The 24,301-nt window shown below is 38.4% G+C and overlaps 2 protein-coding genes across 3 annotated transcripts in view; both read right to left on the bottom strand.

The window, feature by feature from the left end:
- Nucleotides 1-12,443, bottom strand: part of wrap53 (WD repeat containing, antisense to TP53) — a 32,765-nt gene extending 20,322 nt beyond the window's left edge. The window contains exons 1-6 of the mRNA XM_038279116.1: nucleotides 12,231-12,443; nucleotides 10,381-10,767; nucleotides 10,083-10,269; nucleotides 8,161-8,256; nucleotides 6,743-6,851; nucleotides 2,957-3,045 (exon numbers count right to left, since the gene is read on the bottom strand). Coding sequence (XP_038135044.1) covers nucleotides 2,957-3,045; nucleotides 6,743-6,851; nucleotides 8,161-8,256; nucleotides 10,083-10,269; nucleotides 10,381-10,624 — 725 coding nt within the window. The 5' untranslated portion in view covers nucleotides 10,625-10,767; nucleotides 12,231-12,443. The remainder of the gene's footprint in view (nucleotides 1-2,956; nucleotides 3,046-6,742; nucleotides 6,852-8,160; nucleotides 8,257-10,082; nucleotides 10,270-10,380; nucleotides 10,768-12,230) is intronic.
- Nucleotides 12,444-14,113: 1,670 nt separating this feature from the next.
- gigyf1a (GRB10 interacting GYF protein 1a) overlaps nucleotides 14,114-24,301 on the bottom strand; it is a 36,817-nt gene continuing 26,629 nt past the window's right edge. For both annotated transcript variants that reach the window (XM_038279115.1, XM_038279114.1), the window contains exons 23-26: nucleotides 23,187-23,231; nucleotides 22,748-22,892; nucleotides 17,816-21,031; nucleotides 14,114-16,477 (exon numbers count right to left, since the gene is read on the bottom strand). In XM_038279115.1, the coding sequence (XP_038135043.1) occupies nucleotides 20,964-21,031; nucleotides 22,748-22,892; nucleotides 23,187-23,231 (258 nt within the window). In that variant the 3' untranslated portion in view covers nucleotides 14,114-16,477; nucleotides 17,816-20,963. The remainder of the gene's footprint in view (nucleotides 16,478-17,815; nucleotides 21,032-22,747; nucleotides 22,893-23,186; nucleotides 23,232-24,301) is intronic.

The following is a 24,301-nucleotide window of genomic DNA, read 5'->3' as shown; positions in this document are numbered from 1 at the left end:
TGACATATATACACACAAATACACAAAGCAGGAAGCTTTCCTGTTGGATTCGAGTTAATTTATGTTCAAAGGGATTGTAAAAACTAGCATATACACAAAAACCCAGATATTGAAAGACAAATATGGATAGATGTATAAAATCCTACTTATGAAAGGTAGTTCCATTGGATCTGGTTTGTAGTATCCTTTTATTAGTGCACCCATAGGTGGAATAAGTGTATTCACCCCCCTAAATTAAATGAGTCAAAGATAATATTACAATAAGCCCCACATTAGAAAACCAAAAATATATTTTATCTACAACAACTCTTAGAGAAGTCAGTTCTTGTGTTTAACGGGAGCTCAGACTGCTGTAAAGGGCGCTGTGGGTCACATCACACATTCAACAGATCTGACCTTCTTGAGTTACATGGGTGAGTTTCTGAGTAGGGCAGCCCCCCCGCCCCCCGCCCACCCCCTCACACAGCACTTCGTCGATATGTACCAAGTGCTGTGCTGTATATTAACCTAAAATAAAATCAGTTCATTCGGCTTATATTAAGCCGATTCTTCAAATGTTTGTTTTTCTTACCTCCCAGCTGAGTGCAGAGTGTCCTCTATGGCAAAATAAATAGGTAGATAGAATGATCTAAGGTTGTTTTTGCTCATTTTAAACTCTCCTACTGACAGGTTATCAGATACGGGTGAAACACCCTTTGTCCCCTTCAGGTTCTCTGATCAAAATGGCTGAGTTGAGTGATTCTAATGGATGAAAATGCTTTTATTTTTGACGTTATTATGCTTTTATAGAATATATTTTTTGTGAATACTACATAATTGATTTTTGCTAATAAAAAGCCAAATTTGTTCAACACTGTCCCTTTAAGTTTGCTGAGCATAACTGTTATCGATCGTCTTTATTAACGGTTAGGTGGATCAATTGATCTCGACTCAACTGAAATGATTTCAAAACCGACAAAGAGAAATATGGGATTTTAATTACTGCTGCTGACATGATTTGAAAGGTTTAGTCCATTCCTGACAGAGCCAGAATGTAGCCCAACCTGACCGATCAGTTTGGTTGCTTTGGATGCTCTTCTTTGTATGTTATCAACTGATTCTTAATTTTTTTCCTCACTTCTCTTTGTAAATTATTAAAAAGGGCTTAAAGCTACAGTGTGTAATTTTCAGCGACATCTAACGTCCAGACTGCAGACTGCAGCAACATGAACATCTCCCCCCCCCCCCCCCCCCCCCCCCCCCAACAGTACGGCGAGCGTTACGGGACAAAATGTCTTCCACGACGTCGGAATCACCTACCTTCTCAAGTGATGAGGTTTGTTTACATAGATAATTTTACAGATAGTATTTCATTAGTCTGTGTAGGGTATAGATTTCATGTAGACTTTAGATAATAAATATACCCGTTATTTTTTCTACATCGTTGTGACGTTTTGGTGAGCTGCTTTGCATGGTGATATAAACAGATGAAGTAATTGTAGTCATTAGTTTAACAGCGAGATTGTGTTCGCTGGAAGAATATATAATCCCCGTTTACAGAGTCCAAGTCTTGTTTGTGGCACGGGGGTTACAAGGCGAGGAAGAGGGAGAGGAAGAGGGCGAGGAAGAGGGAGAGGAAGAGGGCGAGGAAGAGGGCGAGGAAGAGGGCGAGGGCATGCAGCTAGGGCCAGGCGAGAGAGGGGAGCCAGCGGGGTGACTAGAGCAGAGGAGGAAAGGCTTGAAGATCTCCAAAGGAGCCGGAGAGAAGTAACCGAGGTATATATCCAGAAAATTATTTTACAGAAAATTACTGAATCATTACCTGTGAAACGTCAGGGACGTTGCTGAATAAGTATACTGGAGAGTAACAGCATCATCACGCCGCAGCATGTTATTGTTTTAGACAGGTCTGAGCATCCTGTACTCCAAAAACTGCAGTGATATTAGACAATTGTGTGTGTAGGATTAATTACCTGTCCAAGAGAAAACTGGCAACTTGAGCGTCACTTTGAAAACCTTTTTCCTCCATCAGTGACTTCCATCGTGTAAATGCCGTGCCAATGTTGATCCGTGTTTTTTGTCGTTTCTTGTCACGCTTGCGTTTATTCTCGTCGTGTTTCCGCTTCTTAGATGACGGGGGTTCGGTGTCCGCCGCTTTTCGTTGTGATACAGAGTAGGCATGATCCTCCATTCGTCTGATGTTTGGCCACACAGTGCCAAACAGTTTGCAAAGTCACTCACGCCTGCCGCCTTGTTCACCTTTCTTGTTACTGAGGCGCAGTATACCTGCTTTTTCTTCTTCTTTGGTTTCAGGCAGACTAAACGCTTCTCAGGCATAATACTGCCATCTACTGTTCAGTACCGTCTCAGTTAATCTCTCTCAACTTGCCGTAGTTATTTTCGAGCGTAATGGGAGATCTCGCAATTGCTAGTTTGTTGCCTCTGCACTTGCCGTAGCGCAAAGATGTCTGCCTCCATGGCTGCGAGACCCGCTCCTATGTAATTATAAATAACGAATTCTAAGGCAACGCAAATATTATGGTTAAAAGGCTGAGCTCATAGGTGATGATAAATAACATAGTTATGTATAATATATTCAATTTCTGACTTTATATCCCTGTAATTATTACACACTGTAGCTTTAATGAAACTTATTTAACCAGCAGAAATACAAAACATGTCTAATGAAACCCATTCCTTTACATAGTTCATATCTGTAGTTTACCAAGAAGTCGGGGAATGAAGCAGGGGATTTGAGTTGGGAGGCAATAACTGTGTGGATTAGAGTTTCAACTCAAGAGGAAGACAATGAAAGGCAAAAAAAAAGATCAAACACAGACTAGGGCTGAGCGATTTAGCCAAAAATGAAAGTTGCGATTATTTTTAACCTAATTAAAAGCTATCAATGAAACTCTGCTTTAGAGCTCAACTACTGGGAGCTTAGGGTTCAAGAATCAGCAGAAAATAACCAACTCACAAACATGTGTCTGGCTCTAATGAGGTCATCTTGGGGAACCAACAATAGTCATAGACGGTGTCTCCTTCAGCCATCCTCAGCACGGGACTCTGGATGGGAGAGAAACACGCATCATCACAATTTTCTTATTTATTGAACACAAATTCAAGCTGTATGTTTCCGGTCATTTAATATTTAAAACATCTCGTCAGCAATTCATACACCGACATTTCACCATCTTTAAAAGAAGAATAAAATAAAAAAAAACAAAAACATTTTCTTAAATGAATAAAAACGGCAAAGTTTCCAAACTAAGAATTAACATAGCATATGTTCCTGTATAATAGAAAGTTAATTAGAAGATAAATGTGAAGTTTGGTGTATTAAATGGATGACAGTCAGGTGTAACTTTTGTCCCATTCCAGCTACAGACGAACAGGCGACATATCAGATTCTACTCCTTCCAGTAAAGATTATCAAGGCATGAAATGAGATTTCCAAGGACCCCAGTAAAAGGGCTGCTATAAATTTTCCTTCGGAGTTTAAAAGACTGTTCAATGGTGTGCAAAGAGACGGCTGTGTGTAAGCTGAAGGTAATGGGAAACACCAGAGGACAAAGCTAGTATGACCTATCAAATGAATATTTATCATTGAAGTGAATGAGCTACACATAACGGATGAACAGGAAACAACAAAGCTGAGGTTTCCTTATTTTCTTTTTAAAAAAAGCACAAATTCTAAAAAGCTTTATATTAGGAAACACTGAGCACTTAAAGCTTGAATAATTCACGTAATCGAGCATTGATTAAGATGCTTTTAAAGCAAATTATTCTACTCACGACACAAACTTTACATATTCAGAGCAAGTGATCAGTCTTCCCTAATCAGAAAAATAGCAGAAGGACGTTTACTGAGGTTTGTTTACTGAGCAAAAAGTGATTCAAACATGCATGATATGACGCGCTTTTATAGCTGAACCAAAAGGTAGTTTAAGTTTAGAAATAGCAGGCCCTCTAAGTTTTATTGTAATGACGGAAATGATGCGAACAGCTTATGGGGAAAGTCATCAGTATTCTAGACCTTTAAATGGGTTTTTATGAAGTAATGAGCCTCACAGCGTTTTGGCCTTTTTTCCTCATATAATCACCAGCTGAGACGTTTCCTCTCATTTGTTGAGCTGGAAAATCTGACGGCTTTACATCACCTTTTTTGCTAGGAATAAAAATTGAGAGATCAAAAAAAAAAATAGGAATCATTCATAAATTTCCAAGCACCACTGTATGGGATTAGAGGCAATAAAACAGGCTATAACTCGCAGTAAAAATCAAAGGCCGACGGCTGCTTCTGCGAAAATAAAGAAATCAAGCTCAATTTTCTCCTTGTGAGGAAAAAAAAAGAAAAAAGAATGAGATATTTGTGGAAGAAAATGGATTACATTTCAATTATTTTTGTTCAGTGATCCCAATCTGCCAGGCTGTAATAGAAAAAGAGAGATTGGCCCTGCACTCCATATTTTCTCAAATCATAAAAGACAAAACAACCATTTTCTTCTACCTGTTAAATCTTTAGAAATACATTTCATATGACTCAGACTGTGGGTGGATGGACCGGAGGAGGGGCGGTCTGTCGGTTGGCTGAGGGGATGTATGAATGACTGAGCTTGCAGATGTATTTGGGCCAATCGCTGGAGGATTGATTTGTTGAAAGTCGGGTGAATAAAGGGTTTAGGGTTTGATGAGCTGTCTGGATGGTTAGTCAGATCAGCAGATGGATCGGTCCGATTAGTTCGATCTGTTATTTGTTGTGCCTTAACCACAAAAAGATGATCAAGTGAAAAAAGGCAAAGGAATTAGGCTGAGAATGATGAAAAATTAATGCAAGGCTAATTTATTCTTACAGCACAAGGCAACTCAATGTGCCTCCCAGCAACACCAACAATATAAACACAATAAAACAAATCAATAAATACAAATATATGCAAATACATAATATATATTAAAGTAGTTAAAATACAATCAATCGCCATGGGCAACACTTAATAGGCATGTTTTCAATCTGTATTTAAACAGGTTTTACGTCCTCACTGAGGCTGTTCCAGACCTCAGCAGCATGAAACTGAAACACGGTTTCACCATATTTAGTGATGACTCTAGGGACCACCAGGAGACCCCTCCCTGAGGATCTCGAGGCCCGATATGTTCATACGGCTCTAACATGTCAGAGATGTGCTTTGGTGCTAAACCATGAGAAGACTTGTACACAAATAGAGCTGTTTTAAAGTCTATTCTCTGAGCCACAGGAAGCCAGTACAGCGATCGGAGAATTGGACTAATATGGTCGTATTTCCTGGTTCTGGTCAAGACCAGAGCAGCAGCATTTTGGATAGCTCTTTACAATAATCTAACCTGCAGGAGACAAATGCATGGATTATTCTCTCCAAGCCTGGTTTAAATACTATGGGTTTTTATTTTAGTAATGTTTTTTTAGATGGTAATAGGCCGCTGATGTAATTTACTCAATATGGCTGCTGAAATTCAATTCTGACTCCATAATTAATATTCTGTGCAATATGCTGACTGTGCAATATATGTGAATATAATAGTCATACCACTACCTCAACGTTGTTCCTTACCCACTACACTTTAATGTAAAAGTAAATCCACCTGTATATAAGCCATCCGGATTGCACATATGACACCTCAAATCTCTGTGCTACTCCCTTGTATTTTTTATTTTCATATCTTATTTTTATTTTGTTTTAAATTGTGTGTGATACATGTACACTTGCACCTTAATCATTATTTATCTTGATATACTGTATATACCTTGATATACTGTATATATATTGTTTATTCTTAATGCACCTTTTTCCTCCTATGCCAATATGTGACCAGTGAATTTCTCCGCTGTGAGATCAATAAAGCTCATCTAATCTAATCTAATCTAATGATTATGCCGAGATTTCTAACTTGATTTTTTTGTTTCTAATGAGAGAACCAAAAAATCTTAAACAGTCTTAAGATGACCAATGACAATTTATTTTAAGCCACTAATTGTAAAAAACTAAAAAAAGAAAAGTCCCTTTAGTAAACCAACAACTCCACTACACCCTCTAAACCCTCCAGTTTGAAAACCTAAAATCAAAAACGGCACATCTTTGGCCCTCATTCTGGTTTCATAAGCTATGTCAACATTTTATTGTATTAATTGCAACAATAACACAACTGGCTGTTCATTCGGCAGTTAGTAACATGCAGGAAGACATACACCATGGTTTTAATATACCTCGTTGCTAATAGCTTCACCTTTAAGGAAAACTTCTAGCTCACTGGTCTCCAATTTCAATCCTCAAGGTTTGGGTTTCCTGGAATCCTTTGGTGTATTTCTGCTTCAACAAACCAGACAAGGACATAAGCTCAGAAACAGAGCTGTGAAGACCAGGACTGAATGCTAGCGAGGGAAATCAGCCATTTGTCGTGTGTGTAGAGCAAGGGGTGGTATCTAAAAGGATCTGAGTGTGAGACCACTGAACTAGGTGAATGGATAAGTTGCTGAATAGATGGTTATTCCACCAATTTGACTAAAGCAGCTAATGTTAGACATTCCCCAAAAATCCCCTTCTGACATGAAACCACAAATTCTTGCCCTAAAAGTTACTTTATTCTATCCCAAACCCAAAAAATGAGGAAACACTGCAAAACACGTTGCACCAACGAACACGTCGGTCTCCTTAAATGAACCTAAAAATAGCACTGGTAACTTCTAAAACTGAACAGCGGTTTATCTATAATCTGACAGTGAACTCACCATCTCAGGGATAGAGTCCCAGCTGTAGCTGTAAATCTCTGGGGGGAGGTTGTACACACGGAGGATGTTGTCAGCACTGTTGGTCAGGATGCAGGAACCATCAGGAGCCCTGGGTTCATAGCAGAAGGAGAGAGGAATTTGCATCATTTGATATATACCATATTGGCCTGAATATAAGACAAGTTTTTTTTTTATTAACAATGACGATGTTGCGTTCGCTACATAAACGCAACAGCAGGGGGCGCCGTTTTTTTTTTTGGAAAGCCAAATCATCACAACAGAGAACAAGGATGCTACAAATGGAGAATCGCTGCCCAGAACAGAGTCGATAAAATGTCAGACAAGTTTATAGACGATTGAAGAGGAGTTGTGACACCAATTTTAAAATAATGGCGGTCAATGCAGTGGAGGCATCAAACAACTGTTAGGCAGCAAAGAAATACGTGATTACAGAGAGCAATGTCAGAAGAGGGCACTTTCAAAAAGAAAAGCTTATGAAAAAATGGCAGAGCTGCAGGGTGTGAGTAGGAGTGACAGTGAGGCGGAGGACGTCTGTGAGGAAAAGCATCATGCAGGTTTTTGAGACGTTCCATGAGCAAAGTTTAGATTCCATGTAGCAAGATTTCAATTAATCGTGTCATTACTGTCTTTTCCCCCCATTTTTATTGTTTAATTGCACAAATATTTCAATGCAATATTGTTTAAATAACATTTATAGCACTTGAATATAAAATTGTTTATTAAAAAAGTCTATTTTTTTCTTTTTGGTCTTTTTGTTTTATTCCTAAAAACTGGTCCTAGAAAGACGGGGTTGTCTTGTAATCAGGGTCGTCCTTTATTCGGGTCAGTACGGTAACTTGGGTAAAAACCTATATAAATATTTGTGGAGGTTTTTCTTTAAATAGATATTTGTAAGTTTTTACTGAGAAGTATCTTTAAAATAGCTTTTTTTTATTTGACTAGTTATGAATAAAATCAGTCTGGCACCTCAGTGGATCAGCTCATTCATGTTAAATACACCCGAACTAGCATGCAACCCAAACGTTATATTCAAGATGTGTTTTTGTGGAAACGCAGAAGCGACGGCTTCCAGCTTAACTCAGACAGAAAAGGCAACTCCATATAAGGGGAAAAAAGTAAAACATCCAAAAACTGGTCAAATACTAGCGCTATAAGAACTAGCAGAACAGAGCTGTAGTTCTGTGTTTTGGCCACAGGTGGCAGTATAATTAGACAATTCAATAAGGCCTCTTTAACCTTAATAGAATGAAAGGAAGATATTGGATAAATTGAAACTGATTTATGAATGATTAAGCCAAAAAATATATATAACATGATTATAAAATGATTATAAAATTAATTATAAAAAAAACCTGTTATGGAGAAATTTGGTAGATTTTAATCTCAATCAGGATTACCATTTGCAACCTTTGAGGTAATTCTCAGGAAAGCTGGAGTACTCGGTCCAGGAACCAGTCAGCATCGATGGATTCTGGGTGAAATCCAAGTCGAGGCTAAAGAGAACAAATGAGAAGCACATGTTCAACTAAACACCACTGAAGCTTAAACACAAACAACACACTTTGATTTTAATCTGAAAACAGAGACTAGGAGGAAGAACATTTTCAACTAAAACCTTTCAAATTAGAAGATTTTCAAATATATCACTGAATAATCTATACTGATATGTTTCTTTGTTTCTTGCTAATCTCACAATAGAGTCCCCAAGTTTTAGATTTAGCAATAGTGGTTTCTAACTAATCTGATTAAGGCTTCACTACATCCAACGCATAATTGCCCTTTGTGCAATGTCAATACGGCAAAGCACCGTTCAGAATAAGTAATAATGATGAATATGCCAGTCAAGTGTTCACAATCTGAATGATATTCTGACATTTACATGGAGGCTTTCTTAACATTTTAATGAAACTAGATCACAAAATACAGATTTATCAAAAGTTATTTTGTCTATCATGTATCAAGAGAATCTTTCCATGACATGAAGGGCTAAATATGTTTATATATGTTCAAGATCGGCCAGTTTTCAGTGTAGTGTTGTCAATGAGTCGATGCAATCAACTGGTTTTCCTTAGATAGAAAACTTTGAATCAATTTGACTGTATGATCTGGTTGAACTGTAAAGTGCCTTGAGATGACATGTGTTGTGAATTGACGCTATATAAATAAACTGAATTGAATTAAATAAAAAAAAAAAATACAACACATATTTTAACACCTTATTGTGTCAGCTGTATTAAATACTGACTAAATAAACCAAAAAATTTTTTGCTTGTACATTATCAAAATAGACATATTTATAAGAATAAAAAAAAAATCAGAAAACCATTAACAACGGATAATAAAAACAACAGAACAGAAATGTCAAACTATCATTTAAAGAGAGGGTATGTTGCTCTGATTTGAGACTATTTAAGTGATTACTTTATCAAGTGTTTATAGTCAAAAACAGAACCTTATAAAGTTCTTTCAGCTTCCTTATTAACATTAAACAGTAAATCATCCAGAACCAGACTAGATCAATCCATGGCCCAATACTAAACCAGTCAAGCGCCAATATTCTGCTTGTGTGTTCCCACTGAGGGACCGCCACATTAAGGGCCGTCCTAAACCATCTAGTAAGTAAGCCGAATGGACCGTTCAGCCCTTAGTTAGCGAGTCTTCATCAGCGCAGGCTCGCTGGAATTTTGCAGTGGGTGTAACAGCTACTAATGGTGGAGGAAACACTGTCATCCAAATGTAAGTTCAGCTGGTTTGGTTCGTGAGAGGGAAGCGGCCATCCCTTTCTTAAGGCGCCCTCCACACCTCTGAGTGTGGCTTCATAGGGAGTGACAGACGACAGTTAAGTGGTAGTGCTTAGGGGCCGGTTTGGGATTGGACCTAGTTTCTGCTCTGGCATTAGCTCTCTTGCAAATACCAGTGAGGCTCTACTTAAGTATTAACAGCGATGCTATCTAGTGGATGATGGTAACATTACAACACAACGAAATGTCTTGCACAAGCAGAACTATTTAAACTTCCAGCCTTCTCTAAATAATATTAATAATAATTTAACTTTATTGATCTGACATTAGAGAATTTTACCTCATCCATTCCTTGTGGAGCAGTGGGCAGCCACCGTGGGGCTCAGATACCAAGAGTGGCAGTCTGTGACAGTGGGGCTCCAACTCAGACCCTCAGGATTCTAACCTCTATGCCCTAACCACCAGGCTGCCACTCACATAACCTCTCACTGTCTTTTTCTGTCTGCTGTTTCCTCTATGAGACATTTTAAGTGGAGTTTTAATGTACCAAAAATTAGAACAAAACATCTTCGTCCTACTGTTGTCCTGCTGCGGGGCTCTCTGCAGCTCCATCATCATCCTGATCCACCTCTTGCTTCGTCTCTTCTCCCTCTGCAGGATCAGGTCCTCCACCTCCATTCTGATGACATTCTGCTACATCTTCACTGACCGTTAACTCTTCCTCTGTCTGATCTCTGCTCTCAGGCTGTTGTTGCTCATTAGGTCCTACAAATAAAAACATAAACATAGGTGTTTAAGTACAATAACTCTTCCACACTATAAACCTTAATCAGATTTTATTTTTAACACAAGCGATTGTTGAACGAGGGGTTTTACTTTGTGCAGATGGGGTGGAGCTCATTTGTACGCAGGTAGACTCTGTTGTGCCATCATGGACTTCATGAAGTTCTTCCTCCTCACTGATTCTGGATCGTTTAGCCGACGGTGGAAGCCCGTCCTCTGAGGTCTTCTGTTCTTGCTGCTCAGATTGACAAAGCGGAGGAAGGGCCTGTTGAGGAGGCTCCCCATCTGCTTCAGCTGTCACACCTTCACTCTCTCCACCTCCAGCTGAATCAGACATGGCTTTATCAGTCCTTCTCCCAGCGTTTTATGGCCCAGAGTCCAGCAGGTGGCTGTCAGACGTGAGTGAGGTAAGTGCTACTGGGATAGTGCTTCCTCCTGTGTGGACGGCTGAGTCTCTCGGGGTTTGAGGACATCACCCACCTGGAGGAAACATTCAGATTATACTCTGAGCAAAAACGTATTATTAATACAATCTAAGGACGGTCGGTGCTCTAATTATAGGATCTGTTATTTCCTGGTTCACTCTTTCAAGTGTGAAAATAAAAACTACTGAGATAAATTCATGCTAAGTGATTTCAGCATTGCTATGAATCAGATATCTGCATCCTCACTGCATCAGACCTTGCAGTAGAACTGCTTGAGGGACTGAAAATCTATATGTGAAAAAAAATCTATAATTCACACATCAATTTGCTAATAAAATGAAGATCAAGTCAAAATAGAGCACATTCAATAAAAGGTTGGTTGATAAGCAGCAATTACTTTAAATAGTTTTCTTGTGTATCAAGAGAATCTTTCAATAACATGAAGGGCTACATATGTTGATGTATGTTCGAGATCAGCCTGTTTTTCAGTGTAGTCCTGTTTTTCTGCCTGTGACTGGCTGGAGGTCTATTTTCTGGACGGGGCTGCCTTTTACAGCTGCTTTTTGTGTCTCTGCTTCTGTCTCCTTCAACCCCAGTCGGCCTCAGCAGATGGCCGCTCAAACTGAGCCTGGTTCTGCTGGAGGTTTCTTCCTGTTAAAAGGGAGTTTTTCCTCTCCACTGTCGCTACAAGCATGCTTAGTGTGAGGGATTGCATTCAAATCAATTAGTCAATGCAATCAACTGGTTTTCCTTAGATAGAAAACTTTTAAACAATTTGACTGTATGATCTGGTTGAACTATAAAGTGCCTTGAGATGACGTGTGTTGTGAATTGGTGCTATATAAATAAACTGAATTGAATTAAATAAATAAAAGAATACAGGGCATATTTTAACACCTTATTGTGTCAGCTGTATTAAATACTGACTAAATAATAATTCACACATCAATTTGATAATAAATTGAAGATCAAGTCTAAATTGAGCACAAATCATAATGGCCGAAATGCAAAAACATTTCTGCATTTATTATTCTGCAGAAATATTGTTCTGCAGGTTGGACTACATATTACAAAGGTACTGTTTTCAAATTGTTTCCCTTTTCTCACTAAATGTGGCAAAACAATGAAAGCCTCCTTTGACAATTGCAAACAGTAATAAACCAAATTGTTTAATATACATAAACCGTTCGTTTCTTTAAAAAACTATCCTTTTCCTGCATGTTAAACTGTTGTTGATAAACTGCATAAAAGCTGCTTTTTTAAACACCTGTAGCTAATCGTGACATGTTAGATACTTCAAAAACAGCCTGTCGTGCTTCTGAGGGTTAAAAATGCAAAACAATATATTGCAAATCCCCATTTGCATTTCCGTCCGTTCCCTGTTGAATTTACACATTAAAAATAACCGAGGAGGCTAATGAATTTAGATTTTATTCACTATTATCAAGGAATACCGCCACCAAGCTCTGTTTAGCCTTAGTTAGCATTAGCTTGTGCTAACAGTTCGGAGCTACATACCTGCTGTAGCTCTGCTGCCTGGTTACGCTGAGCTTCGTGTCTTTTTTCCCTCTCTGCGGCTTCAAATCTTTACACAAGCACGAAGAAAATAACCCCCAAAAATCAGCGGGTGTCTTCTTTACAGGGAAGTTCTGTGCTTTTCATTGTAGCTCCTGGAGAAGTTGTAAACACACCAGTCAGAAGCCATGTGTTTGGAACTATCGCGAGAACTCTGATCAACAGATTGGGACTCTGTTAACCCCCCTCCCTCTGGTTCAGCAGGTTTCCATAAAACTGCAGATTTGAACATTTTTACAGGCAAATCTAGGAAAACTGTCGTTAAGTTATTTAATACTTATAAATTACAACTATTTATCCCCTTTTAATAAATGAACACTATAATTTACTCCTGAGATATCTCTATAGTTATGCTGCTATAGGCTTAGACTTCTGGAGGACATAGGGACCCCTATTTCATCATTTTACCTCATTCTATCTCTATTCTCCCATTCTGCAGAATCTATTAGTTCAATCTCTAACGTTCTGCTCTCTGCTTTTTTTCATAGTAGCTTCGCCTTGTCTGTTCCTGTTTGGCTGTGACACCATCCTGGAGAGAAATATCAGCTGTGCTGCTGCCGTCAACATCTTTGTTTATAGATGTTGGAGATGGGCCTGTTTTTCCAGTGTAGTCCTGTTTCTCTGACTGTGACTGGCTGGATGTGCTCTCTTCATTCTCTCACATAGGAGCTGGCTTGGAGCTCGTCTGCCTGGCTGTGTGTTTCCTGGACCGGGCCGCCTTTTACAGCTGCTTTTTGTATCTCTGCTTCTGTCTCCTTGAACACCAGATGGCCTCGGCAGATGGCCGCTGCTGGAGGTTTCTTCCTGTTGTAAGGTAGTTTTTACTGTCTACTGTCGCTAAAAGCATGCTTATTGTGAGGGATTGCATTTGAGTCAATGAGTAGATGCAATCAACTGGTTTTCCTTTGATAGAAAACTTTGTATCAATTTGACTGTATGATCAGGTGAACTGTAAAGTGCCTTGAGATGACGTGTTGTGAATTGGCACTATAGAAATAAACTGAATTGAATTAAATTTGATTCAACTTTTCCTTTACTTTCTGCTGATACTCATTTGCCCCCTGTGGGACAATAAACTAATATATTTTTCTTTTTGTCTTATTAATTAAAGCTATCACAAATTACAATCTAAAATTAAGTTACTAATAGAAATTTGGTTTTAGACTGTTTTTGAAAAAAAAAAAAGTTAAAATGGCTTATAAAAGACTGCTAACAAGTATAAAGTAGGTGTGATTGACAATTATTGCTAAAGAAGCTGGATGCTCACTCTTGCATCCAAGCATATTAAGGTGGAAATTTAGTGGAAGGAAAATCTAACATACAAAAAAAAAAGACTTCAAGCAGCTAGGATTGACTCAGCTTTGGAAGCAAGTCTAGCAAAGTTAGTCCTGAAACCCAAGATGGCGGGGGGGGGGGGGGGGGGGGGGTTGGGGGTTCCAAATAAAAATTGAAATTTATTTAAGTGTGAGACAGCATCAAAGTGTCCTATTAATAAAAGTGGAGATTCCACCATCAGAGAATCTGTTGTTCCGTCACCTGCTGTCAGCACTTCACCAGGAAATGAAAGCTTCCTCTAGACTGCAGGCTACTGATGCAGTCATTTATCCAAAAGGCGACCCTTATTGAGTGCAAATAAAACGTTTTTCATTTATGCAATACTCAAGCTTTCTGGGAGGTCAGCCCCGTTTTAAAAACTAGGGTCCATAATCATCAAAATTCTAAGAAATGTGAAGAATCTGTTACTTTTACATATCATAGCTCAGCTTCCATTTTATAGCATTTTTAATTTCATTTATAAAAAAAGAAAAACAAGAGTGACAGCTAAATGCCATTTATTTAGTATTTATTTTGTTCTTCAAACAGGAGGCAAACTATTTACAGTTTTCATTTGATCTTTTTTTCTGAAACGGTTTCATTAAATGTACAGTTCGCTGTTTTTTTTCCAACATTCAAAAGACTCGAAACAAAGGGAGCTGAACTGGCTGGGTGACAATTAAAATCCTTTTTAAAAAATATGCTGCAAAAAAAATAATAACTACAAGATGAATTTAAGAAGTCTGCGACCAGTCATCCTTTTCTTCTTGGCTTTTCTTTTTTTTGGCCAAAGGTTCGGCAGTTTATGTAATCATAAAAGCATTGTGCTGCAGAGAATCATCTTAAAATATCCCACAGTAGCTTATAGTACGTTTAGCATAATGTCTTATTTTTGGCATATGGGTCCTTTTTTTTTGTTTTAACATAATCGAGCTGCAATTTATGAGTTCAATCCTAATGGGAGTCTTCTGGAGATTTCCACTGATGGCTACAGGCGACCAATAGTCAACCTGGAGGTCATTAAGCCTTGATTAAAAAAAATTCATTTTTTTATAGTAAGCAAGGATACTGAAACAGACTAAAAACGCCAAATGTTTTAAACCTTTTAACCCAACGCTCTAGGCTCTTTACTTACTCTGATCCATCTGACTGGTGATGCATTTAAATTCAGAGCACAGATGGGGAGTTAAAGCTTCACTTTCAAAATCAACCAATGATCAACTGCCAAGCAAAGATGAATCATCCAGCTGGGAATCAGACAATGTTTCTTTGGAGCACCTCTGGTGACCAGATTAGAATTCTTTTTAACATAAAAATTAAGAAATTTAATGACCATCTGTCATTATTTCCAACTGTGATGGTGAGGAATCTTTTTTATTATTGTACATATACACTGGTTATATGGATCGCCACACAGAGCAGTGGGGGGTTTGGGTTGAAGAGCTGCAACTATGACTTTTGTTAGCTTTACAGCATGTCCAGTCAATGAGCAGGAATGCATTCTGTGGAAATAAATCCTGCACTTGGTGCCTGATATCTGGAGCTCAACGCTATGCACATTTAATCATTAATTAAATGTAAGCATTTAATAATACCCAGGTTAAAATAGAAAATTCTTATTTTTCTTAGAATACGTACAGTTACGAGAGTACCTCAAACCTGCAAATCAGTAGGTTTTTTTTTTTTTTAAACATGCAAGTTTCTTGGAGTGTATGGAGAGTCTTGCATCTAAAATTTAAGGATGACTTATTCACTCAGAGTCTTTAAACACAGTTCTGCAGCAGTGAGATGAGGGACGGTTAATTAAATGCAACCCGGTCAGCTCAGCTCCCCAGAGTACAGACCTTAACTCCTTCAGGAGATTAAAAAAAAAAAAAAGCACTACCTCCAGAAAAATTCACTCTGCGTTTTCATGAAAACAAAAGAGCAACAAAAATCCAACCACCGGCAAATATCGATTTAAAGAACAAAACACTTGCCGCTCTACTCTGTAGTTAGCTAGTAACTTTTAAAGGTGATTGGATGAACATGTGAGGTCTATAGACAATTCTGTTAGCAAACAGAAGCAAAAAAAAGGTGTTGAAAACTTTCTGAAACCTGAATTAAGTTAGCAAGGTGGTTTCCAACTAAAGTTTATCATTGAGAACATTTTCAGTTAGTCATTCAAGACTTTACTATACAATTTAAGGCATGTTGAACAAAGAAATAAAGCAAAACCCCACTATGCGAGAAAAAAAAAAGAAGACAAAATGTCACCCAAACCAACTTTAACATTATTTACAAAGCGCATCGTTTAAACTGGTGAGCGCCGATGCGTCCGTCTCTCTGCGAGCTGATATTCATGGATCGCTATGGTGTGTAACGTCTGCTGGAAATGTGCATGTAGTGTATGTTTGCCGCTCCTTTGGACGTGAGAATTTTTGCGACGTGTTTGTGTATTTGTCGTGTTTTAGAGTCTTTTCGTTTTGTACAAGTCTATCCAGTTCCACTGCAGCAGCAAATTTAAGACAGCCGCCATCTCTCTGCGTTTCCTCGTCTTGGGACTTCTTAGAAAGGAGGGCTGGTTATACATGTCAAAGTAACCATCTTTCCAGGGCTTCAGGCTGAGGTGGATTATGACCATTGTATGTAGCAACGCAGGCCCCTTTTTTTATTTGGCCTCTTCCTCGCTGGAGGGCGTCTGATCGAACCCCGTGCCAAACGCGATGGTTGATGAACTGTCCGACTGATAATGCCAATGGGCCGCTCGGTCCGGGAACGAGACAAGTGTCTTAGGGGTAAAGTTCAAAAGAGCAGGATTTGGTGAGCCGATTCATGGGCTGGCTGCGGATTAAATCCTCTTCACAGAGGGCAGCAAATAAAGCAAAGCCAATCACCTGTGAAGAGGACAGAGAGAAAAAGAGAGCGAGACATCAAACATGAGAAAAAATATCAAACTGTTCAGTCAGAAATCAGATTAAGGCTGCCTATACAAAGTGGTTACTTCAAAAAAAGGGAAAGTTAAATTAACGTGAACGACTCCAAGCACTCCTTGAAGAAGCCAATTAAACAACAACAACCCACATTGATTCTCTTAACATAAATCCAGACATCCTCAATATGCCCTTTAATGTCATGTTGTTACTCTGACCATCAGACGTATACCTGGCATTAATGTTGTTTTAACTGACAGGGATATATCGCAAACATTTTTAAGGTAAAATGTTAAACAACAACAACACACTTCAATTATCCTTCAAAACAAGACTTAAATATTAATTCATTACAAATTTTCTACTGGACCCATTTTCACCATATTCCACTGGTTCCATACCAAAATGGAAAAAAAAAAAGGTTCAGCTTCATGTTCTTGAACAACCTGGGGAGATTTGGCTAAGAATGAGTAGAATGCATTGGGTGATGAAACAAAAGCATAGTTAAGTAACTCCACTCAGATTTATGACAGAAAAGAGCTTAAGAAAAGAAAACGTAAAGAGACTTGACACATGCATCCGAAGGAAAACTTCAAATTTCAACACTTAGCCAGGTTATATGTGGTCATGCTCTGTACAGTTTAAGTTACACTGATCTCGGTGTCAGAATTAGAGTTAATTTTACTCTAATTGGAGTCAATATTCGTCATAGAGTAAAATTAGAATTACTCTGATAATTGTTAACTTAGTTTTAAAACTTGTAAAAAAAAAAAAAAGAATCAATACCAAGTGGAGTAAAATTAACTCTGAAATTCTTACACTGACACCATATGTAACCTTGCTCAGTGCTGAAATTGATTCTTGGTGTAGCTTTCCCAAATGCCAGACATCCAAACCAAGAGCGCCTTTGTTTAAAGATAATTTCAGAATTAGCCTTTAATCAAAGAAAATTATTTGGTCTTATAAGAGTTTATAAAATTAAAAAAAACTGTTTAAAACTGTTGAGACGAGATATAAAGCAGAATATCATCTGCATAGTAGTGATTGCAGTGTCTTTACAGGTCTACAGAAAGTACAAAACGGCTCTCGAAACATTTATAAAAATAGGTGCACAGGATATACAAAAGAGCAAAAGAAAAAAAACTGTGATGTAATATTGTTTTTTTGAAGGAGAATCCAATATTAAAGTGAATATTCCAACCATTCATCACTTTTGGAGACTAAATGTTATAGGCAACATCAGGAAATGAGACTACCTAAATCCAAAGATAAACGTCAGAGATAAGGAGACGGACGACTTACCATGCTGCTCTCCTCCTGCAGGGACTTCACAGCTCTGAAGGTCGTCATCAGTTTGAGAAAACCAAGTGGTAGCATCCTTGGCGACAGCGTCCGCCACTTGATGACTCAACCTCTGGATAAGAAACCATGAGTTGGCGCCTCCAAACGACCCAGTCCATGCTTGTTTCCCTTGCATCCCCCCCAATTATTTCAAGGTTAGTGGTGTGTAAAGGGAAACTCACGGTGAGTCCGATTAAAAACTACTGAAAACGATTGGTTTCATCTCCATGAGGAACATTCAGTCCAACGCCTCATGAATTTTCCTTCATCCATTTGAATTTTTTTTTTTCTTTCTATTCCAAAAAGGTAATACAAAAATATGCTTATATACAGGAGGTGAGAGAAGACGGGGGCTTCTCGAGTCTCTCGTTTCAGTTTGGGAATATCTTTTTTTTTCTCTGAGACTTTGAATCAAAGTCGTAGCAATCCTCCTGTTGTAAATTGTGCTCCCGTCCCCAGAATTGTACCTCACAGCTTGAATGAACAAAAGTGCATAGGTGAGTCGGTGAGAGCAGGGTGCGAGTGCGTAGGAGGGTTGACGTGGAGACGAGCGCACAAACCAGGTGTGCTCCTCGTTTTATTTTTTTGGCCTCTCAGTTCCCTCAATGCTCATTCTGCCCTGTACTCCGTTTTCCAGAAAACATAGTCCATCCTCAGGGTTTTTTTTTTTTTTTTCTATTAACAAGGCCGACTTTGAGGAGCTCACCCATGCTGTTCTGATTCCTGCCACTCGTCAAGCAAAACAAAAATAAAACCCCAACACCACTCATTGTCCATATGGCAGAAGCGCACTTGCAAACCCCACCCGCCTCATGTGGGAACAAAAACGAAGACAAAAAAATTTTTTTTTTTTAAACAAAAAAAAAATATATATATATATAACTGCACCCACAGTTATCCATGTGGTTTGTAAACAACCAAAGCTCCAGTATGGAATAGAAAAAAAAAAAAAAAAAAAGTCCTTTCTTTTTAGTTCCGAGTCACAACGACCAGGATTGTAGAGGCAGTGTGTTCAACTGTATCCATCCAGAGGTTTTAGTTTTCATTTCTTCTTCTCCAACTGTGGAAATGAAAACCTCTCTGAAGCTATTTTTTTTTCTGTTTCCATTTTTTGAAATCTTCTGAGGAAAAAATATACATAAAAAAAAATAAAATAAAAAAAAATCAGCACGGGTTTGTAATATTTTTTGGAATACATTCAATGTTTTAAGAAAAAAAAAATAATACACTTCACATGGCAATGAAACAAAAATCTAACAAATTAGGGAAAAAAAAATTTAACACACAACACAAATAGCAGCCCCAAGTGCTCATCTTAGTCCAAATACTTTTTAAACTTTGTATATAATGTATATATTCTATATATATTTTCATAAAAAAAAAACAAAAACAAAAAAAAAAACTCCGCATTATCAAATTGCAACAACGAAGTAACACAATATGCTAACATTTCTCGCACCGTTGGTGCCGTTGCACATTAAAGATGCTGTATTTTTTCTTTTCTTTTTTTTGTTTTTTCCAGAGTCAGAAGCTCGACACCTTTCATTCACAAGATCGAGAGCTGACAAAAGGCAACGTGATCACACCCCAGGAAAAAAAAAAAACTAACTGGACTAACCTCTCTGATGGATCACCCCACCCCCCCAAAAACAGACAACTAGAAATATTTACCATATAAACTTACAAACTTTACATACAATGTGCTGAGCACCGACACACATCACATCCGCTCTCGAAAAAGAGTTAATGTCTCAATGGCCATGCACCCTATATCAAAGTTCTTAGGCACAAATGTGCATTCATACACATAGAAAAAAAAAAAGCACATACAAAATGAGTACCTGTAGTCTTAACTCACTTCTATGAACAGTAAATGAACACATCTTCTGAAAAAACACATGCATACATAGAAAGTCTCACTCAGACGCCCACGGGCTAACCGCCCCTCGTGATCTGCGGCATCTGCCGGCTCTTTAAGAGCCGCCGACGGCAGCAAAGCAGAGGGAATTAAACCAGCGGTGAGCTTTTGTGTCATGACAACAAAGCTAACATTTACAAACCGTATGCATCTTTTTTTTTTAAGATCTAGCTGAAGATGAAGAGCTGGTGAGAGAAAGGATGTTTGTGCAGTTTGCCCTCTCTCTCTGGTTCAGTCACACTCTTGAAGCAAACATGAAATAATCCAACCCCCCCCGATCCGTTTGGAAAATAAAGGGGAGCAAACAAACATGAACATGAGGAGAAATTACTGGAAAAAAAAAAAAAAAATAAGACAAAATGGCCTCTTTATGTTTCATACATCTTGGTAAGCAACAGAAAAAAAAAAAAATTGTGCAGACTATCACACTCGCTCTCTCACATTCACAAAAATATTCACTTCTATAAACTAACCCCATTTGTTGGATTTTTTTTTTTGTTGTTTTTCTCATTTCTTTTTTTAGGCAAGTGCAAATCTTCAAGTTTTTTATACTCCATTTTTTTTTTCAATAGCTTTACTTTTTATATAAATGTAAAAAAAAATGCTCAACAAGAGAAATATCAACAGTGTTTGTCTTTCGAGAAAGGATTTGCTTTCTGATAAGGTTCGAACAAAAAAAAAAAAAAAAAGGTCCCCCTGACTTGTATAAACCCAACATCGCCTCGCCGACTCCTTCGCCTCCTTGCCTGCTTTCCAGTTCAGATGCGGGCAGGCGACGCGTACGAACACGCGTCGTCCTGCGCGCATCGATTCCAAACACAAATGTATACACACACACCGTGAAATAAAACGACTAGTCAAATCCCATCTCAATAAAGTGCATTAGTTCAGAATAAGGTGCTTAAACTTTTGAGTGCCAGAGGATACCCATCCTAACCTCACCCCGGCTCACCCTCCCCTGCTCTAGTGATCAACTGGTGCAGCAGGGAGCCCTTTTTTAACCAGAGGGAGGCAAAGGGATTAACCCTACACCTTCCCTCATGCTTGCTCCCTTCTATTCCAATCCCCGACCCCATACTCACCCCCCTCCCCCCTCCCAGGTTCCCCCAGCAGTGCACATTCGTCATCAGGTTTGTCTGATTAAAAGACAGAAAAGGCCTCAGGTAGCTATTGCTGCTGCGCTGTGTCACATCAGTAATCCTCCACCATCTCCATATCATTCATGCCCAGACAATCGCCTGTGTTGTGGAATGAGTAACCTGCAGGGGGGACAGAGAGAAAGGTAACGTTACCTCATTGGTAAGCATAACGCCTTTCATTTGATTGGACTTTTCCAACGGAAATCTTAATCCCACAGCTTTAGCATTTCATTCAGGCAGGGACTGATTTCCATCATTCGCTGCAATCATTTTCTACTGTCCTCTTCCCACAGCATGATTCCCTGAGGTTATGTTCAGATGCTTTAAATAATGATATAGATTGAAGTCATAATTAAAACTGCAAATAAATGTATTCATGTCAACGCATTAGGTGTCAATATGTAAAATTTATAATTAGAATTTAATCAGTTATTACTATGGGTGCTTGGCTGTCTTCCCCAAAGAAATGATCTTGTCGCTGTTATAAGCAAAACATCTGATTGGTTAAGTCAAATCCACACCAGCCAGATTAGCTTTACCCACTGGTTGTGGTGAAAATAAACTGATGGGAGTGAAAATAGGTCCAACCTTGAGGGCGATTTAGAACACAACCATAAATTAAATACTTCACTCCAGAGGAAAATAACTTTTCAGATTGATTGCTTAGTTTAAACAGATTTGTACATTTTCTGTAAACATTAATATAGTTAAGTTGGGTAACAATTGACAAGTTGTTTGAAAATAAAGTAACTTAAATTAAGATAATGCGTCTAAATAAGAATAAAAAAGGTGAAATAAAAAAAAGCAATAATTAGCAGTTTGTTTTTTTTTCTTCAAAGTCTCATATCTGACATAAAAAAGCTTTCCCAAAGGCCCATTTTTTAGTAGATAATCCAGCTCAATAGCTTTTACATGTCCAACATTGTTCTACAGTAGGCTTGGGCGGCGATGCAGTAAAAAGGGAAATCGAGGTGTCCAAAAAGTAGATTAAGATGGATAGCCAAGAGAGTAGCAAAGTTGGTGTAAGTCGTGCATTAAGGGGGGTGTTTGTTTTTTTTCTTTCAATCCTGGTCATAAGGATCCAGCTTGCTGCGTCTCTGCTCCAGCACACCTGAATCATGACCTCCAAAGCAGCAATCAAAGGCTATTTGCTTGGTCTTGTGACAGTGATGCAGCACAGGATTGTGGACAGTTTAAAGAGAAGCTATTATCGATTTAATCCTCCATTTAGCTGTAGCTTAAATCTGGAAATTAACTGGAAAAAGCCTCAATATTATTTTAATTCCTTGTGGTAATTTTACAGAATCACCAGCTTCTTAAATTTGTGTTAACATATCAAAATATTGAAGATGTTAATGTCCCACTATGCTGCATGAAGGGGTTAAAGTACACAATTTTGAGAAAGAAGCTGTGAAAATCAAGCTGGGATTTCATTAACAAACAGCCTGCAGGCTTTGGACTTGATGCTAACAATTCGGTGTTGGACAAGACAAGTTTGTTTGGATGTGTAAAATGCAGCATCAAATCAAGCTACTTGTATGCAGGACCTAGAGCAAGAATCAATCTAGGGGAAAAAACGTAATAAATATGACTAAATGAAATAAAATTTTGCTTTAATTTCATGTTGAAATAAGACACACAGTTCAAAATAGGGCAGAGTTTCAAGCTGTCACCAGAAAACAATAAAACTGTGATGCATTTCAGGTTAGACTGGTCATCTACAGCCTAATTCAGTCTAACTTTTATATAAAGGGTTTATATCGTCTTCATAAAGCATCATAATTCTGATCAAATACATTTTAGCCATGTCAGCTGTTGTCTTGAATCTTCACTTACCCAAGATGCTGGGATCAGAGTGCAGCATCATGGATGGTTTCTTCTTCATCTTTCCTCCCTGGTTGTCATAGAGACTACCTTTGCCCATGTGGTTGGCCTGAAACATGGACTGCAGAGTGCTTGGATTCATACCTCGCATTGAGTCCTGAGAAACCAAATTACAGAAAAAGAATCATTTCATGACTTCTGCTCAATATGTTTCTAAAGAATATTTTAGTTTAGCAGCCTTCACTAATATTTGTTTGACCCAGTTGCTTTTATATCAGACTAAATGGATCATGTTTGGTTGCTCTCCTTTAAGCTTAATGTTCATCAGCATCTTGGAAACTAGGGAGTAGCAAGATCCCATCAAACCTTCGGGAAGTAGCACCAGCTTGTCATCTATTAATGTAATTATGTAAAATGAAAGGAAATCTGGTGTATTTGTATCTAGATTTACCTGCAGAGGGAAGTTCATGTTCAACCCACCCACTTCTTTTGAAAGCTGAAAGAAGACAAAAACACAAGATGTTTTAGAATTCATAAATACAGGATTATACCAGAGCATATAGTACAATAACTTCCTGGAATTGAATTATAATATGTTAAAGTATATAAAGTAGAAGAGCTTGAGAACCTGTGGGGTTTTCTTTCTTTCTTTTTTTTTTAAAGGGAAAAAAGAATACACAATATAAAGAAAGATGGTGGCAATAAATCAAAGCAGAATTTATTGCTGCATATAGGACTGAATGATACCAGGAAAACCTGCCTGAAATATGGGATAAGTAAAAATCATGATGTCATTAACACAATGCATTCTGGGACGCATGTAGACTATTAGGTTGAGAATAAACCCAATATAATCAGGCAACCCTGGTTGTATTTCTTCTTAAAAAGTCTAAGGGAAGCGGCTATTCCAACGGTTGCAGTTTCGAATTCTCTTGAGTGGTGCCCGACTTTACAAGAGTGAAAAAATGAATGTGATTGGTTGTTTATCAAGGGGGCGGGATTGTTGGGGCCAGTGTCTCGGAAGCATCTTGTGAACCAATTAGCAACTTGGTGCCAGTAGGTTCCCAATGGGAAATTACATTGGGGTCAAGTAGCACTAAATTGGTGACTTAGAAATGACACTGTCAAGGAACGCTATGGACATGGAAACATACATGAGGACGAGAGTTTTGTGTCGGAGGTCGTGGATGAGTCTCCTCTGTCATACATTTTTATTTAGAGGAGGAAAGTGGGGACAAAGTTGTTGTGGAAGAGGACGCCAGGGCGGCAGAAGCTTGGTTTGGTATAGAAGGCTTACAGCCGTACATGTTTGAGCCCTTGCCTCGCTGCCAGTTCTGTTAGCTCTACGCCTGTTGAAGACACAGACGTCCATCCCTGTGAACACTGGGACAGAACTCAATGGGAAAGGAAATGATTCTTATTTCTTATTTCAATCGTTGCGTACATTAGCTGCGACATATGAATCAAGATGCTATGACTGAAAACAAAAATTGATTGACAGATGACCTTTGATATACGATTGGCCTAATTTAGGTGTACAAGCTGACGTATAACTAACTGGCCCAC

The sequence above is a fragment of the Cyprinodon tularosa genome, unplaced genomic scaffold (assembly GCF_016077235.1).
Source record: "Cyprinodon tularosa strain WSP-4 unplaced genomic scaffold, ASM1607723v1 ctg148, whole genome shotgun sequence".
Taxonomy (NCBI): Eukaryota; Metazoa; Chordata; class Actinopteri; order Cyprinodontiformes; family Cyprinodontidae; genus Cyprinodon; species Cyprinodon tularosa.
This window is presented reverse-complemented; position numbering and strand designations above follow the sequence as displayed.